The sequence below is a fragment of the Rousettus aegyptiacus genome, unplaced genomic scaffold, assembly GCF_014176215.1.
Source record: "Rousettus aegyptiacus isolate mRouAeg1 unplaced genomic scaffold, mRouAeg1.p scaffold_m13_p_9, whole genome shotgun sequence".
Lineage (NCBI taxonomy): Eukaryota > Metazoa > Chordata > Mammalia > Chiroptera > Pteropodidae > Rousettus > Rousettus aegyptiacus.
In genome coordinates, this window is record NW_023416312.1 from 72,806,958 (window position 1) to 72,825,738 (window position 18,781).

Sequence of the window (18,781 nt, forward strand, 5' to 3'; positions counted from 1 at the left end):
AGGCAAAGAAAAAAGGACAAAGAGGTTAAATAACTTGTTAGTAGTAAAGTAGTAATATAGCTAGCAAGCATTCAGAACATAGATGTTTTGCTCTAAGCATAATTTTTTTCTTAGTAAATCCTACTTTAGTAAACGGATATCCACAGCCCAGTTTAGCTCAACTAAAAGTATTGGTTTTTAACAAGTGTAAATCCTAAGGTTATTCCTCTAATCATATAAATCCCAAGTAGGTCAGATCTTGTCACGCTTAACAACTGATACTTAAAAGTAATTGAATAGGAACATCACTACTTTGTAGAAGCTGTAGTTTTGAAGTTTTACTAGGTCCCCTCCTTAGTATAGTTATCTTGTAATATCATTAGCCCTTTTTTATATAGACTTTTCAGACCTATTACTTGAAGTTTAGATTTTAATAAACTCCAAGGAGAAATTCAGATTAAAAAGCTTAAAAATGTTTCATGTGCTTCCACGGACCTTAGTTAAATTCCTCTTTGAAGTAAAAGTTTTTCCCTAAAATAGCCACATGTGATTATTTAAAATTTTTACTACAAAAACAGAAGACCCATGGGAATGAAACATACACAGTATTCATGGCTGTATCTTGATGAAGACCCCAAGGTAATTTTTAGTGATATTACTAGGTGAGGCAGCAACAAAGAGTCAACCCATTTACCTTCCAAGTGTGATATAAAATTTGAATTTATGCTTAGAATTTTCTCAAACATGACTAATGATAAAAAAAAGTTATTAAAGCTACAGGAAACTGTAGTACCAACATTGTTCATAAAAGTCCTGTCTTTATATTATAGGCCCGACAGAGTTCTACAAGGAGCAGTGTGTCCCAGTATAACCGACTGGATCAGTATGAAATCAGAAGCCTCTTGATGTGCTACCTGTATATAGTAAAAATGATTTCTGAAGGTGAGTTACCAACATATTAAGCCTGGACTCTACTAGATATCCACCCTCACAAGCTCATAGGTTCATGCAACAAGTATTTCACCATCATCGGTATATAGAACACATTAAAAACAAATCTTTAAAGAATCTGACCTTAAGAATGCTCCTGTATTTAAACTTAAAATAAGTTCATTTCAGTCATATAGGTTTGACTCTTTGAAATATTTTTTTTTTAATTTTAAAATAAATTTCTAAGATGAGACAATAATTTTAGAAGTGCTACATTTTTCTACACAGAGCATATAATGTATTAAATACGACCAGTAGAAACAGAAAGAAATAACAATAACCAGAAGTCAGAATTTAATACTTTAGCTTTTATTTAGCCCAGGATTTGGTAAAACAGAAGCAAACAAAAAGATAGGAAGGGTTCTTTGAAGGTAAGGAATTCCATTGTTAACTTTGTAGTACCAGTATATGGTTTTATATGGTATCAGGTTCTTTTTCAGGCTCTGAGTTTCTTTTTACCCTTGATATATAATTATATTATTTACTAGTATTACCAGTTCTTTATATTAAATGATAGAATATAACCAAAGGATTTTCATAAGCTACATCTCCTCTGGAAATAAATTTAGAGATTATCTTATTCTCAAATACCACATTTACACAATTTTCTCCCTTCCTTTTCTGATTATTTTTGCTCAAAAAAATATATGTAAATGCAGGAATGAAGAACATAACAGTACCTGGGTTCTGGTTATCATAGTCATTACCTTTTACTTATTTTCTATTTTTAATAAATATTACTTGCTTTAAATCTTTTTTGTAATAATGCAGAATATAAAAACAAAGTAAATTGATAGCTAGATACATTGAAACGACCCAATAACTAGATATGAATAAATTCTAAAGTACATTAATAAACAGTAAACAAAATAACTAGAATCTTTAAGTTCTAAGAATGTATGATTTAGAATAAAAGTCAAAGAGTATATTGAGGTTTTGGGAAAGAAATAAGTAAAGAGAGATCATTTTCAACCTGGCGATATTTCGTTCCATGAGATAATGGGTCAGTTAACAACTACAGCCACAGGTGTCTTCCCACAAGGTGAAAAGTTGGGGAATGTAGAAAGTGACTGCTAATGTGTATGGGGTTTCTTCATAGGGTGATAAAGATGTTCTAAACCTGTGGTGATGGTTTTGCAACTCTTTGAATATACTATAAACTATTGTACTGTGTGCTGTTTAAATGGGTAAGTTTTATGGTCCATGAGTTTTCTCAATAAATTTGTTTAAAACAAAAAAGACGCAACAGACACATGGGAAAAAAAACTGGAAAAAAAAATTGAATACCACCACAGCTCAAGGATAGTAAGATTGAGGGTGAGGAAGAAAAGAAAGGAAGAAGGGGAGATGCATTGCTGACGAGTTCTCTTCCACTCTAGTACACATGCCTTCATGTGTAGACATGCACATGTACACGCATGTACGCACACACGCACACACACACCCCATATACTGTGACAACCAGTGACATGCCTCTGGCTGCTTTTTTGCCATGGGTAAAACCATAACTGCTTTGTTTCTTGAGCACTTCATAGTTCCTTCTTCTCTTCTAAATGTTGACCTTGCTTGTTAAATATTTGATCTTTGTTAATTAGGGTTTTCTTTCTTCTGCTTTTTGATTTTTAAAAGCACATTTTAAATAACTAGTATAGTCTGTGTCACATCTTTTTATCTTCTGTATATATAAACTCATGCCGTATGTTATCTGTAGTCTTACTCATTTTATTCCAAGAATTGTCAGCTTCTGGATCCTTGTCAATGGAAGTATTCTAGTTGTCTTATCCAGTAGATATTTTAGTCACTCTATATGCATTTAAATGTTGAACTCTTACAAGTCCAGACCCTCTTCAGCTCTTCTCTTGCCTTTTTTAAAATTGGTTCATAAACAGTACCAATTTAATTTGCCAAGTTTTTTTTTAATATCTTATCACCTTGTTTATGTCCTGTGAAATTGAATCAGAGTCAGGAGCTATTAGTTACATAGTATGAATTGACAGGAAGACTGTGTCCTCTTGTGAAAGAAAAGCAGTTTCCTTGAGAGGATGAAGGAAAGCTACTTCCTCCTTTTTTCTGACTGCATCCTGGCTTTTCTCTTTATTCCACACCCCACAGTGGAACTCTGGGTGTCACCTTGAGACTTATTAGCTGCATCTGTAGATTCATTAGTATTCTTTTTCAAAGTCAATTGTTCATTGGATGCCTGGTTACTGCCACTTGCCGAAAACCCAATGTTGTAACGAGAAATGCCCATCGATCTTCTTTTGGCACTTAAAGTATAGTCTAAAGGAAATACATTTAAAGGGTTTGTTTCCTTTCTCTGTGTAAAAGAGAGAAATGGGCTTTTATTATAATCAGGCGTATTTTCCTCTGAAGTTTCAGATACTACTTTAACTGCTGGGTTTTCTCCTGTAGAGATACTGGAAAGGCTCCAAGAGAAGTCCCTCTGAGTTCTATACTTTTGTGAGTAAGTATTCTGTGTGGAGGTCTTCTGTGTGAAGATCTGTTTCCTTTCTGGCTGGCCATGCTTGTCTTCTGTAAGGTTTGAGGCAACTTGAAATTCATGCTCCCTTGGAGGACTCTGTGTAGGTATTAAGGGAAAACTTGCAGGTGACTTCAAGTTGGAAATGCTTCCTATGATAGGTTTACTGCTGTTAGAGGAAATCTTCTCAAAAGAGGTCTGTGGCATGTCAGAGAGGTCCTGACTATGAAATGAAATAGGAAACTTTGAACTTTGTGACTGTTCTTTTTCTTCTCGAGATTTCATCTGTTCAGTATTTGATTGCCTTATCAATTTCCGAGGCATATACATCTGATCTCCTAGCACAGGGTCTCTGACTGTAAAAATTGGCATAGTCTTTTGAGTACAAGGAATTAAGTCATCATCACTATCAGAAAAAAGATGGAACTGTTGCTGTTTCAATTTTAGTTTTTCAGAAAGCATTTTATTTTCTTCTCTTAATTTATTCCTTTCTGCAGTGATCTCAGCAATAAACGTAAGATTTCGTTGTTGGATATCATAAAATTCTTTCTGTAAAGTATTCTTGTATGTTTCATTCACAGAACACTGGTCGCATATTTTTGAGCGTAACTTATCTCGCAACTCATTAATGGTGTCTGTGAGGACTTTTTGTTGCTCAGTCAACTCTTTAACTTTGGCTATGGAGCCCATCCTCCTTCCGTCTACCAGTCGCTCTTTCCTCAAACTGGTTAATTTTGCCTGTAAACGGTGTAGTTCTTTGTCGTGGAGCTCTTTTAGTGTTAGCCAAGTTTTTTTGAAATCATCGGTTGACACGTCACATACACTTAACTGCAATTTCTCTCTTCCTGAAGGTTTCTTACCACCTTCTCTTTCTCCTCCACCCATGTTCCCTGCCTGCATCATGTCTCACTGATTTGAGATTTGGAAACAGTTGAGACAGGCCAGTGGCTTTATGACACCACTGACAAGAAAAAGGCAGAGCTGCTGGCTAGTGTTCTGCCACGGCAGGGATAAGCCCTTCACCCCTTTTACAGACCTTCTGCGAAGCTGCCTCAGGACACGGGGCGGGCGCTGGTGTGGCTCTTGGATGGCCCACAGGTGGCTCGGATTCTCAGATGGCTTTCGGGTAGCTCTGGGTGGCTCACGGATGGCTATCCGGTGGCTCTCCGGTGGCCCTCAGGTGGCTCACGGGTGGTTCACGGATTCTCAGATGGCTTTCGAGTAGCTCTTTGGTGGCTCACGGATGGCTATCCAGTGGCTCTCGGGTGGCCCTCAGGTGGCTCACGGGGAGGTTCTCGGATGGCCAGAAAGTCCTGGAGTTTTGGTAGAAAGGAGGCACAAGACTTCTGTGAGAAAGAGCCGTGGAGCGAGAGAGGGAAGATGGCGCCTTGACGCTAGCGGTGTTGACGAAAAGCCGGAAACCCACTGACTTCTGGGAGATCTATCTGGCTTCTCTGAGGAGAAAGACACTCAGAGGCGGTGTGGGGGGGTGGGCTGGAAATCACTGCTAGCTTAGTTTTTAAAAAACAAATCTAATTTGAATCAATTCTAGCATTTTTATTCTTGATGATCAGTATTTTATAATCATTGGAAACTATCAATACTCATGGTCTTAAAAAATTGAAAGTAAAGTTGAAATCCCACAAACCACCCGCTTCCTGACCCCCCCACATGGCCAATATTGCCCAGTCCTCCTTCATCTCTATCTTCAATTCAGGAGGTTCTACCTGGGTTGGCAATTCAGTCATTTTCCTGTTTTTGTGATGTCTATAAAATATTTACATTTAGAAGAAGGTCTGCGGACACCATTAGCTATATCTGAGTAGGATAAGAAAGGATTGGAAAGTTAAGTGGTGGCAATTTTATTATTCTTTAAAATCTCCAGTGTTTCGGTTGGTAGCAACAAAGGTAAACGGAGAAGTGCCTGTGATACATTTAAGGGATTTTTATATCTGAAACAGTTGGGTGTATATGTGTGTGCGCGCGTGCGTGTGTGTGTGTGTGTGTGTGTTGCCAGGACTTCAGAGTTTATAATCCAAAGGCAAAGAGGGGAAAAATGATCTGTCTCTCCCTTTAAGGTTTATAGTTCTCAAACTTTTTGGGTAAGAGAGCCCTTTGAGTAGTTGGTAAAGGTACTTGACCTCCCTCCCACACACACACACTTTGGAAAAATCACGTAAATGCACCATCTTGCATAAAATTTTAGGAAGTTCATTAAAAAATCCAGGTCTGCTTTCCTTCCTCTGTCTTAAGGAATGATATGAAAATTAGGATAGACTATCCAGAAGAACATTTACAAAATAAATGTTGAAGTTGAAATAATTAAAGATTAAAGGGTACATTTGGAATTAATTCAAAAGAATACAGTGTGCATATTGGGCAGTGAGATGGGAGAGGATATGGATGAAACAGAATTAGCCTAAGTTGATGGATGTTAAGGCTGTTACTGGTACTTTGGGATTCACAATGCTGTTTGCTCTAATTATTTTCAAGATTTAATACTTTATTTATTGCATTTTCAGATACTCTCTTAACTTACTGGAATAAAGTATCTCCTCAGGAGCTCATAAACATTCTCATACTTCTGGAGTAAGTTATATTAATTTATTTTTATAATTTCCCCCTTATTTGGGGGAGCTTAATTTAATATTTATACAAAATAATACCTTTTTTTCTTGGTTTCAACAGCTTATTTGCTAATAATGTAGGAAGTGTTAAACTATTTTGTTAATATAGAGGCTAGCATATATGTTCCTCACACATTGAGGAAAAACATGGAGATGGAATACTTGTTATACTATAGAGAATTCTAACTAATAATAGACCATCTTTACAGCTCAACAGGAGTCTTTCTGTGATCTGGAAAACTAGAAGTGGTGTCAGCTGCTCTAAATCATTCATTTACAGCAGATGTTGGCTTAATGGAGCAGCTTAAATAATTGGAATTTAGAATTTGTACTCTTAGATAGAGCTGAGTAATTCTACCCGCTTAAATGTATATATAGAGATATCTCTAGTCCAAGGCACTTGGGGAAATAATCTAGTCTTTTTTCCTATGTAGAGGTGGGAAGTTGTTCTGTATTGTATGTCTAGCTATTTTACATTATTACTGAACAGTAAAAAATTAGACTGAAATGTAAGAAATTTTTAGATAGTAAACATATATGCTATTTTATGTGCATGTCTACCAAAACACAAAAAGGGTAATCAATGCATAAAAAAGTCTTTTAAAATTTTGCAGAAAATTTCAGCTAACAACAGTTAAGATAAATAAAAAATTAATTATATTGAAATATTAACTAATGAAAATATGATATTGGGGATTTACTTTAAAAAGTACAGAGGCAGAGAGTGTCGAGGGAGAGCAGGGGACCCATTCTGGGTAGAGGTTAAACAAAAACAGCCATGAGTTGAAAATTATTGAAGCTGCTGTGCCTGGGTATGTGGGAGTTTAGTTTGCTATCCTCTCCCCTTTGTATGTGTTTGAGATATTTTGGTAATACAAAGTATTTTAATGCCATTATTTAAAAATATAGCAAGTGTCTCAATTTTTAGGGCTCAAGAACCTTTTTTAGTTAGGTATTAATGTCTATACTAGAGATCTTTGCTATGATAAATTACAGAGAACAAAGGGTGATTATATGTGGTTTTAAAAAAATATGTTAAAATTGTATATGAAGATGTGGGCCTTTTTGATGCCGATTTAATTGTAGCAGATAAATGCAGAAAGATGTAATATGACAAGCCTATACGTAGTTATGTGTGTATTTATTTCTGTCTACCAAACATATTGTAATATGATTTACATAAGTATCCTTTGTAAAATATGACTTAAAACATTACTTATTAAATTGCAGAGAATGGTAATAACTTTACTAACATGCAATTGTTTTTATTTCTAGAGTATGTTTGTTTCACTTTAGATATATGGGGAAAAGAAACATAGCAAGGTAATTCCCATAGCACTGCAATTTCCACTTTTTTTCCTTTTGTTCCAACATAGGACAGTCTTGATCATGCCATATAAAACCTAGATTATTCATTTCAAATTAACGTTAAGACAACCTATGATTATTTAACATGTCTCAACTCAAAGTTTAAATTAAACTAGTGGGAGCTGATATATTTAAGTTTTCCAAAGGGTAATGGTTAGCTTGTTATGCAGAGTTTCTGTTCTAATCTTAGAACAGATACTGTCTTTTCTGAAGGATGTGAAAAAAGGCTAGATCTTGGTGAAATCAGGAAACCTTAAGGTTTGTACTTTTATCTATAATCTGTCAATACTCACCTCAGTTACTAAGGTAAACAGAAATCCCCAACAGTGATTGTATAGCATCTATTTTATATTTTTGTTGTTTAAGTCTTAGTGAAATAAATACTTAAAAATACTTAAATACGTAAAAAAAATTGTTTGAGGAATCCTAAATTGCTTGCTTATTTCAATGAGATATATTTTAGGGGTAGAATTCATCATTAAAGGAACTCAAAGTTTTTTTTTTTAAGTTAAATTCCATGGCACTTCCAAAAACTAAAGAGGTTGTTTGGATGGGGTTTATAATTGCTCAATCTCTGGAAGTTCCTAACAATAGATAATTCAGGTGATAATTTCCGCTGTCTTTCTCCATGACTTGAAGCTGGCACGATAACTGCTACTATGAGCCTTAACCTCTTAAGATTCTGCTGAATCTCCTACTGTCTTTCCTAGAGAATAGACAAACTCTTTTTCTTCCTTTGTTCCTAATGACCCGGTTGTAATTTTTTTAATGGAACCTTAAAATTAAAGGAAAGCAGAAAAAATTGCAAATCCCAACATAGACATGTTTACAGAGTAAAAATTTCTGGTCCAAATTTAGCTCAAGTCCAGAAACATTTGATTGGCACTCATTCTTGAACATCTAGAAATGATCCCCGCTGCCCCATTTTAACTCTCAGTAGTGCTCTCAGTGTTTTCTGAGTCTTGTCCTTCATCTCCCGAGAAAAGACTTACTCTTATTAGAACGTTGTCCACTTTACTCTGATATTTTTGTGGAGAAGGAGGGAAGAAATTCTCTAAATTCCTTAATTATGTTACTTATAATATCAGCTTCTTTAAGTATGCATTGAAACTTCATATAATTTCCAGTGACATCTCATTTAAACCAAGTAATAGAAGAATATTGAGTTTAGGGTAGTGTTTATGTGGAAATCTAATCATTTTTTTTTTAGTTAAAAACCATGTAACATTGAGATATATTATTAGAGTACTCCAACGTCTAATTTTAGATTTTATTTTAGGGTACATGATGCCTGGTTGTCAAAACACTTTGGAGTAGACCGAAAATCTCAAACCATGCCAGCTCTGCGAAACAGATCAGGAGTAATGCAGGCCCGGCTCCAGCATCTTAGTAGCCTGGAAAGTTCATTTACACTTAATCACAGTAAGTGAAAATGTGTGTAGGGTACCCATTTGAATGCAATACTATTTAATCTTAAAGAAGTTCTGGCTTAAATCACCAATATGATTGACAATGATTTCACATACATAGATCTATTTGCATATCTATGTGTTTGTATACAATCCTTTTATCATACATGACTAAATAGTAAAATTTGCATGGAATTTTTAGCAATTTTAGGTAGTGGTGGTGTTTTCCTTAGTTCATTATTAAAGAAATGAATTTTTCTGACAATTGTTTTTATAGCTACATTGGATATCTTTCATTGCTACTGTTAAAACTTTAATGCAGATAATAGCATCTTATGTAATTTTTTTAGAGTTACTATTCAGTGATTTTAAGGATTACACAGGCTGACTGCAGAAATTAAATAACTGTAAATACTGTTTTGGCAAAGGTGTATTTCACACAGGTTGCAAGCAAGTAGGACAAAGAATCTTGTCCTACTGGGGGAGCTAGAGGATTGTATAAATGGAAGATATCCTCTGAAAAGCAAATATTAATAAAAAGTCAAAGAGTAAGAAAACTTTCATTTCTGTGCATTCCTCTGGAGGTTGCAGAGAAGGAAACAAGCAAAAGTGGCTTGTGATAAAGAGTGATAATAAAAACAAATGTCTTGAGCAGATGGGCCTTGAGCTAACAGAGCTTTAAAACATATGCAAGTCTTACAGCCTCAACATTATTACTCTTATTGCTTATAAAAATGTAATGAACTTACTTCCTTCAGTTGACCCAGATGCCTTGTTTTCCTTCTGATTTAGAAACAAGTCTTATATCATTGGACACATCATTGAAAATATCTGGCCATAGGGTACCAGTGTATATAATGTAGCTTAATTTCTAGTAGCTTCACATTTTTGCCCACCAAGACCATATATGATTAAGGAATAAATACAGTGAAACTCATTAGGTCTACAAGTATTGAGAGCTTCCTTGCTTCTTGCTTGTCTCTGAGTTTTGGGGGGGGGATAATTCAACATTGTTAAGTGAATCTCTATTAGGCAGTTTTAATTTACATTTTTTAATCCTAGGTTCTACAACAACTGAAGCAGACATTTTCCATCAGGCACTTCTTGAAGGCAATACTGCCACTGAAGTTTCGCTAACAGTACTAGATACCATATCATTTTTCACCCAGTGCTTCAAGGTAAGAATAAAGACATAGAATTTAGTTGGCATCATTGCAAAGAAAACATTATGCAAAAAAGTAACTATCAAAGAAAGCTTGGTGTAGTGAAAAAGGCCCAGGTGAGCAGTCAGGAAACTTGGATGAAAGTCGGAGTTAGACTACTTTGTGACCTTCGGAATTATGATCGAATCAGTTTGTTCAAGTGCCTGTTGTGATGAGGTGTCTTCTCAGGCTAGATGGTGTCCATGCAGTCTGGCCGGCTTCCTTAGTCAGGTGCTTAGTGTTTTTTTCTCAGATGTTTGCTTTTCAGGACAAGTCATCATTTCTGTGATTAGAAAGAATAAGGTAGAAACAATAATCTTGCAGAGTTGCTGAAGGAGTAAACTGGGATAATGGACCTGAGAGTGCTTTGAAAAGTAAAAACTATATCACTGTAATGTAACATTAGTGGAAGAACTCAAAAGTGAAAAATCTTGCTTGGTTTCACCTAAGTTACATGGATAATTTTTTCTTTCTCCTTCTTCTGTGCTTTTCAAGGTAGCTTACAAGGGAAGACTGAATTAGATATGAATAAGAAATAGGCTTCAGATCCCTTTGTGAAGTATGAAGTTTGTTTTCATTAAAATGCAACCCAAATTCATTTTTCACTGTGCCAGTAAATAAGAAAGATATTTGGCCTCAAGGCTTGCATTGTATTCTTTTCTCCTATTCAGATACTTCTTATTTATTTGATAAACATACCTCGTGGTAGATTCTAAGTGCTTTACCAATATTAATTCCGTTTTTATTGTGATGCTGGGGGAGGGAAAGTGGAGTGACTGCAAATGGACACTAGGAATGCTTTTGAGGTGACGGTTGCTCTAAAATTGGATGGTGATGGTTGCACAACTCTATAAATTTACTAAAAATACTTGTGTTGTATACTTAAAATAGGTAAATTTTATGGTATGTAAATTATACTTCAGTAAATTTAAAAATATACATACTAACTCACTTTTAGTCCTCATAATAGCTTTATGATATAGATACTGTTATTATTCCCATTTTAAAATCAGGAAACTAAGACTTACATGGAGGTTAATGTCGTATGGCTGGTCAGTGGCAGAATCAGAATTCAGATGTAGGCCAGTTATAACAAGAGTTCATACTTCTGACCACTACACCATGCTTAGAAGTAGATTAAGGAAAGAGCCAGAAAACTCTTAACGCCATTCAGGGAATCTAGCTGTTGATGTTACCATTAGATCTGTCACAACATCGCATGTTATTTTAGTTTTTGTTGTTATTGGCAAAGTTGTAACCCACTAGTTTCTTGAGGGGTAGAATGGGGCTGGAAAAGTTCACTAATACATTTTTTAAAAAAAAAAGAAAAGGTTCACAGATCAATAGATACTTCTCTACAATTTGTTATTTCTTTTATGTCTCTCTTTACAAGGAACATTTAAACAATTTATATGGTCTGTTCAGTTGTGATACCTGTTATTATCTCTACTCATAGTACTTTAATTTGTCACCAGTGGTGAAATATATCTTATACTAAAAAGCTTACTTTAAAAAGTAAATTAGATAATAGACTTTTAAAATAGATTTAATAGTTTCCTTAATTCTTACATTATTTAGTTTCCTTCAGATAAATACAAAGGCTGGTTGCCTTATATCCATTTTAAATTTACTGATTTCTTAATTGAGAAGTAATACGGTTAGATTAATAAAAAATACTCTTTACATACTAGTTCTGTATTTGGTGTGTTACATTGAAAAAATATTCTTTTCATCTGTTTAAAATGAGAGAATCAAGTATAGATGTAGTTTATGTAGCATTTTGAGATTTCCAAGTTTAAAGATGGCATAGATGTTTTTAAATTAGACTTTTCTTTTTCCTGAAACTTTCAAACACTGGTTTGTTAAACAGGTACTAGTAAAATCAGTTCTCGTTCTGGGGAATCAGTGGCATAAATTATTTCTACAAAATGCATTTTTTTCATGTTTTGTAGAGCCAACTTTTAAATAACGATGGCCACAACCCATTAATGAAAAAAGTATTTGATATTCATCTTGCGTTTCTTAAGAATGGACAATCAGAAGCGTCGCTGAAACATGTATTTGCCTCACTGCGGGCTTTCATTAGTAAGGTAAGTAAAATTTTATAACTGCTAGTGTGCTCACTTCATGGCAAGAAGGAAAGAGAGGAAAGAGGATTGTTGTGATAACATCTACAAACTTACAAGCCATTAAGTTAGTACTGCCTTTGCAAATAGAGATATAGGACAGCCATATACATAAAGAAGGTCTGACCAAGAATCTCCTAAAACCAGAATGTGTTTTTGAGTTCACTCTGTCATTCCTTCCCTTTTTCGGTAGCCTCTTTTGAAGAGTACCATCTTAAAATGACCAGCTTTGCCAGTTTTGTTTTTTTTTTCTGTTTTGCTTCTTTTAAAAGTACTATCACAGCAGAGACAATATATTAGTGCATTCATGTCTTGAGTGTGTTAAAAGCGGAGACCAAATTTTATAACCCCGGGGACTTGTGTAGTATTTTGCAAATGGTAGACACAGTATAGGGTCAAACGAATGAACCCTTCCTTTCAATGCTCATTGTATCTATGGGCTGTACATTTTCAGACCACTTACCTCATTTAACAAAAACCTCAGACTAGACTTTTAGGAATAAATATAACTGAAACAGATAACAAAGATTTTTTCTGGTTTGTTTTGATAGTTTTTAAATATAATAAAAATCATCTTAAACCAAGATGGAGTTAAAATTATTGGAAGGCACAGTCTAGGCCTTCCCCTGTGCTATGTATAACTCCAACAAGACAAAGAAATCCAATGAATTGATTTGTGTAATAGAATAACTGAGCATGGAAAACTTTTTGGTCATCAGTGTTTGCATGGCAGCTTATTGCATTTAATTGGTATAGAAATCAGATGGATTTAAAGGTTATTTTTTAATTGCTATTTTTAATACAATTTTTGAATATAAAAATATAAAGAAATATAATGAAAACTGAGTTCAATGTCAGGGATGTTGTAAGAAACTAAGGAAAAGAGATTCAGAAATAATCCATTTGAGAAACAATTACTGTATAACTACTTACTGGTATTAGACACTGTGTCAGTGATATAGTCCAAGGGCTTATTGTCCAGTAGAGGGAAATATACATAGAACAGAGGGTGGACAGGAGAAGGAAGAGAAACACTCTAATTTAGCAAAAGTTCCTCTGTAGCAGTGGAGCTAGGATTTAGTATGGGTTCAGCAAGAGATCGGATGAAGAGGTAGACGGGGCCAGATGAATGTGTACTCATCTTAGGAGTTAGACTTCTTCTTTCAGGCATCAGGGAGCATGGACATAATCCAACTAGATTTGTATCGAGAGAGAATTGCTGTGGGCAGGGGAAAATCTCTTTAAAAAAGTAATGAGAAATATGGATGGTAACAGTACTAAAGGCAATAAGAAGATTCATTAAAATAGGCTAGATAAGAGATGATGGCCTAAAGTAAGGCAGTGACAGTGGAGATGGAGAGTCAAAAGCAGACAGAAGACACGATAAGGAGATAAAGTTTATAGGATTTGGTCATCAATCCACTGGATGGTGGGATGTAATGGCTGATATGAAATATAGGGAAAAGACTACATTTGGGGTAAAAGTTAATGAGTTCTCTTTTGTGGACCTATTGAATTTAAAGTCATTAAAAAATCCATTTAGAGCTGCTGGGATTGGCAGTTGGATATATAGATCTTTGCTTTAGAAAGACATCTGGGTTAGAGAGCTAGACTTGGAGTAAGCATCCATCCATTTATTCACACCATGTTTATTGAATACCTTCTCTCTGCCCAACACTATACTAAGTACTAGAGATACAATTATAGAGATACAAAAAAAAAGGTAGTTAGTCAGGCATAAGCGACAGGAGCAAAGGCCCAGCTCTATAACCATAGAAATCTTCCTTGAACACCTTCCTTAATGACCTCCCAGAAACACCTCCCTTTTAGGGTTATAAATTACACCAAATCCTAGAGCACAAAGGCCATAAAAATTGCTGGCTAAACTAGCCATAAACGCATGCACAGAAGGTACTACCATAACCTGCCCATAACCTCACCTTCATTATACCATTGTTATACTACCATGACAACGTCTGGAAGTTCATGAATCAAATAATAACAGACTGAGTTCTGAGTAAGCACATGCACAGTAGGCAAAGTGTTTTATAGCAGCCAACTGTAAGTCAAAGTACCCTCACACGGGGATCATCTAGGGCCTCCCATCATGGCCCAAATATAAACAGACCTTCGCACTTCCATGATGGTACAGCTCTCTTTGCTGAAAACCCACACTCCTCCCTTGGAGCATAACTCTGTCTTATCTTTTCATCTCCGAAACTCTACAGGGCTGCAGCCTACCTTAGCATGACCCATCTACTTCTAAAATGTACTTTTAATAAAACTCACTTTTTCTTAATCTCAGTGATCTGTGCTTCTTTCCTGCTTTGGCGGGGAAGAACCGGGGAACACCACACTACCCTCCCCATGTTGCTGGGGTGACGCTGGATTTCACATCAATCACCCCAGTGGTAACGGTTTCTGCCCACATGAAGCTTTTAGTCTAGTAGGGGGGAGGGAGACACAAAATGAACAGTAAATAAAATAGTAATTCTGGTAAGTTCTAGGAAAGAACCGAGGTGCCCAGGTAGATAATAATGATTTATGGGAGACTGCTTACTTTAGATAGACTCGTCACTTTTAAAGTGAGGCCTGGAATATGAATAGGGGCTAGCCATTTGAAAAGCTCAAAATAAAACACTCCACAGAGAAGGACATGCGTATGCAAAGGCCTACAGTTGGGAAAGAGTTTTAAATTCTGGGGACTGAAAAGCATAGTGAACTAGGGAGGTCATCATATTATAAGTGGTAGTTGAAGCCATGGGAGTGGTTTGATTTCCCCTGGAGAGTATGTAGAGGAAGAAGAACAGCAAAAAAAAGGTTAAGAGCAGTGCATTAGAGAGAAAACATGGAAAGGATTGGGAGAGGAATCTGTGGAAGAGATGAGAGGGAGCAGCCACAGAAGTAGTCAAGGCAAAAAGAAGGAAGGTGAAAAGGGAGGATATAACAGAAGCCAAAAGAGAAGAGTGTCAACATTATTATGAGGTACAGAGTGGTTTAATAAGATAAGGGGGAAATGGAACCCATTGGAATTGACAATTAGGAGGTCATCGATGATTTCGGCCATTTCCCACTCAGAGAAGTGATTTGGGTAGAAGAGTTTTTATAGTAAGTTAACTATATTACAGCTACACCCTCCCATATGCCTTTATTTTCATACTAGAATATCTTGTCCAGCAAGATTTGGTTTAATCTAGTGATACTGTTAATGAGATTTCCCTATTGCCAGTGAGAACACATTTATTAAACATTCATTATCTGCATAGCATTGCACTTGGTGTTAAGGTGATAAAAAGAAGATGGATTCCTATAACATGGGTTTAAAGTCAAGATTCCCAAGAAATGATTTTGAAAAAGTTGGTCCTCTAGCTTTACACTCCCTGAAAAACATCCATGGTGTACCCTGAAGCAGCTTACTACTTGCTTGCCTAGACATGTACACATGGGTGATTGTAATCACCCTGTATTATATGTATAGTTTACCTGAATACAAACTCAAAGTAACAGCCACTTGGCTGTTTTGAGGATTATGTAGTCACTTTTGTACTCTTTCTATGCCAAAATGTATCTTTTTGTAAAAAAAATTACAGTTGACTTACAGTATTATATTAGTTTCAGGTATATACCATAGTATTTGACATTTATATTCTTTAGATGTGATCACCACAATAAGTCTTGTAATTATCAGTTTTCATAAAAATTATTATGAAATTGACATTTCCCTATGAAAAATGTATCTTAACACGGTTTATGAGTAGAGGATGAACGTGCATATGTTTGTGTCTGTACACTTCATCTATATCCTATTTTGTTAAAAGATCAACTTGCTGAATAGATTCCCACTATAATTTTATTAACATTTGGAAGTTCACAATATAAGGAACTATTTAAACATAAAGCAGAAGAGTAATAATGCAGATTGTCCTTCCCATTTTTAATGCCCAAATTGAGACCCATCAATTATTCATCATTTTAGTCATTCATTAATTTAGTACATGTTATCTAGAACCTACTTATCATCTTTTCCAGACCATTGTGAGCTCTTCTCACATCTGTAGCATTTATAGACAATACCTCACATTTTTGTGGTGACTTGAATACTCATGAGACTTGTTCTGTCATTGATACATGCTGGCCTTCATGTTTTTAACTATTTAAAAGGAGTATTGCCCTGGTCCTTTGTTCATTATGTATCTTCAAATCATCAACCATAGTTTTAGGTGAGAATATAGCAGGTACTTGATTGTTGATTAAATTTTATGATTGAGTGTTTAGATACTTATGTTTTTTTTTCTGTTCTTTAGTTTCCCTCAGCCTTTTTCAAAGGAAGAGTAAACATGTGTGCTGCATTTTGCTATGAGGTTTTAAAGTGCTGCACCTCAAAAATTAGCTCAACCAGGAATGAAGCATCTGCACTTTTGTATCTTCTGATGAGAAACAACTTTGAATATACCAAAAGGAAAACCTTTTTGAGGACACATCTGCAGGTCAGTGAAAATCAAAGTACCTCTTTATTTTATTCAACCTTTAACCTCTAAATCACGGTCTAGAGGTACCCAGTCCAATACAATAGCTATTAGCCACATGTGACCATTTAGCACTTAACATGTGGCTAGTCCAAATTGAGATGTGCCATAAATATAGAATATACATTGGCTTTTGAAGGCTAAGTACCAAAAAAGTAAAATATCTTAATCATTTTATATTTGCCATATGTTGAAATGATATTTTGGATATATTGTACTAAGTAAAATATTAAAATTCATCTATGTCTTTTTACTTTGTAGTGTGGGTTCTAGACAACTTAAAATTACATACACGGCTCACATCATATTTCTGTTGGGCAGTGCTGCTCTAGTGCACAGGTGTTAAGAGCATATACTCTAGTTCACATTCCAGCGCTACAACACACTGTGTGACCTTGAGCCGAGTTACTTCCTTAGTCTTTCAGTGCCTCAGTGTCTTCACATATGAATGGTAAATATTTGTACCTACTTCATAGGATTGTTGTGAGGATTAAATGAGATGATTAAATAACAAAATACTTGTTAAATATTTAATAATAGGTAGTACCTTTTGTGGTTTTCATTTTCCAGCATGCTCAGTAAGTAAAAGATTAGAGAAGTTTCAAGGTATAGTGAAAAGTATGAACTTTGAACTCAGACCTACCTGGCCTTAATCATAGCTCAGCTAATTATTTACTTACTATGTGACCCTAAGCAAATTCCTCAATCTGTCTTAACTATTTGCCTCGTCTGTAAAATGAGGCCAAGTATATTTTACCTTTCAGGGTTCTCATAAGGGATAAAAATAAAGTGTGTGTATAGTGCCAGGCACAATGCCTAGTATGTAATAGATGCTTACCACGAGATAGTATTCAACATTTCCATATTTTTAAGCTTATTTGATGAAACAGCTCCAAACTAAACCAAAATTGGGACTTGGTGGCCCAGTAGACCTCTTTGTAATACGGGAATTCCTTGGTCATATTTATATCTTTACTGCCATGGTCTTTTCCTTTGGAGTTGGTTATTGGAAACTGGGTGTAAGTAGGGAAACAGCCATAAGCAGGTTTTTAGAAGTGTCATTAGTAATGTGGAAATTGGATAAAAGTATATTCTTCCAGTAAAAACCTGCTATATAGTTGGTTACCTTTGGATACTAGTGCCAGCATTATATGTTAGAACTTTTATAGTTCACCTTTATATGAGGTGTCACTCGAATACTACCTTCCCCCAAAACATTTCTACAGTTATTGTGCCAGTATGCCTGAAATTCCCCCATTAAGTTCTGTTCTTCTGGGTCAAAGCATCAGTTCTCTCAAGTCCTTTGTTTAAATATAAATGAATTAATGTGAAGACTTAAAACTATTTCTGGCACATAGTAAGTTCTCGATTAAGGGTTCACTAGAATTATTTTGATTATGACCTCTTTAATCCTTATAACAGCTCTTTAAAAGTTATCATTTCCATATTACAAATGAAGAAAATGAGGCACAGAAGGGTTAAATAACTTTTCCAAAGACACAAGGTGAATAATTGATAAAGTCAAGATTTGAACCTGAGGCAGTTTGACCCTAGAGTCCGCACTCTTAGCTCCTGTAGCGTACTGCTTCCAAGGACCAGAGAGTAAAGTATCCAGCCATTAACACCTTAGCATGAATCATCTAGGCATTCCTCAAAGGGATCCTGAGAGATTAAAAGGCACCATCGAAGGCCATCGTGTATACTGCTGTCTAAACTAGGTAGGTCCTAGTGAGAAACAAAGAAGGGAGCTGAGGTGCTGGAGTTGAGTCCAGTACCTGGACTAGTGAAAAAGAATGAGAACCCATTGAAGAAAATGTCATTTATTCCAAGCTTTGCTATAGCCGCTTACCTAGCAAGAATATTCAAAATGGAGACCTGACCACTTTTGTTTCAGTTCACTATTATGAGACTGTTTTGGGTCTAGCAGTACTATGAGCTTTGAAAAAATTTTCACATCTAACCAAGAAAAGTTCCAATAAAATTTTAAATTGGGACCTTTGAAGTTGTTACTTCAGTAGAAGAATTTAAGCCCCTCATGTCTGGAAGAAAGTAGATTATAATGGAACTGTGTAGAA

At 35.4% G+C, this 18,781-nt stretch overlaps 1 protein-coding gene across 3 annotated transcripts in view; it reads left to right on the top strand.

Moving 5' to 3' along the window:
• Positions 1-18,781, top strand: part of DOCK11 (dedicator of cytokinesis 11) — a 174,718-nt gene that overhangs the window by 115,929 nt on the left and 40,008 nt on the right. For 2 of the 3 annotated variants that reach the window (XM_016124435.2, XM_016124433.2), the window contains 7 exons: positions 810-921; positions 5,971-6,037; positions 7,351-7,398; positions 8,723-8,865; positions 9,915-10,030; positions 12,007-12,144; positions 16,485-16,667. In XM_016124435.2, the coding sequence (XP_015979921.2) occupies positions 810-921; positions 5,971-6,037; positions 7,351-7,398; positions 8,723-8,865; positions 9,915-10,030; positions 12,007-12,144; positions 16,485-16,667 (807 nt within the window). The remainder of the gene's footprint in view (positions 1-809; positions 922-5,970; positions 6,038-7,350; positions 7,399-8,722; positions 8,866-9,914; positions 10,031-12,006; positions 12,145-16,484; positions 16,668-18,781) is intronic. The other variant, XM_016124436.2, reaches the window with a different exon arrangement.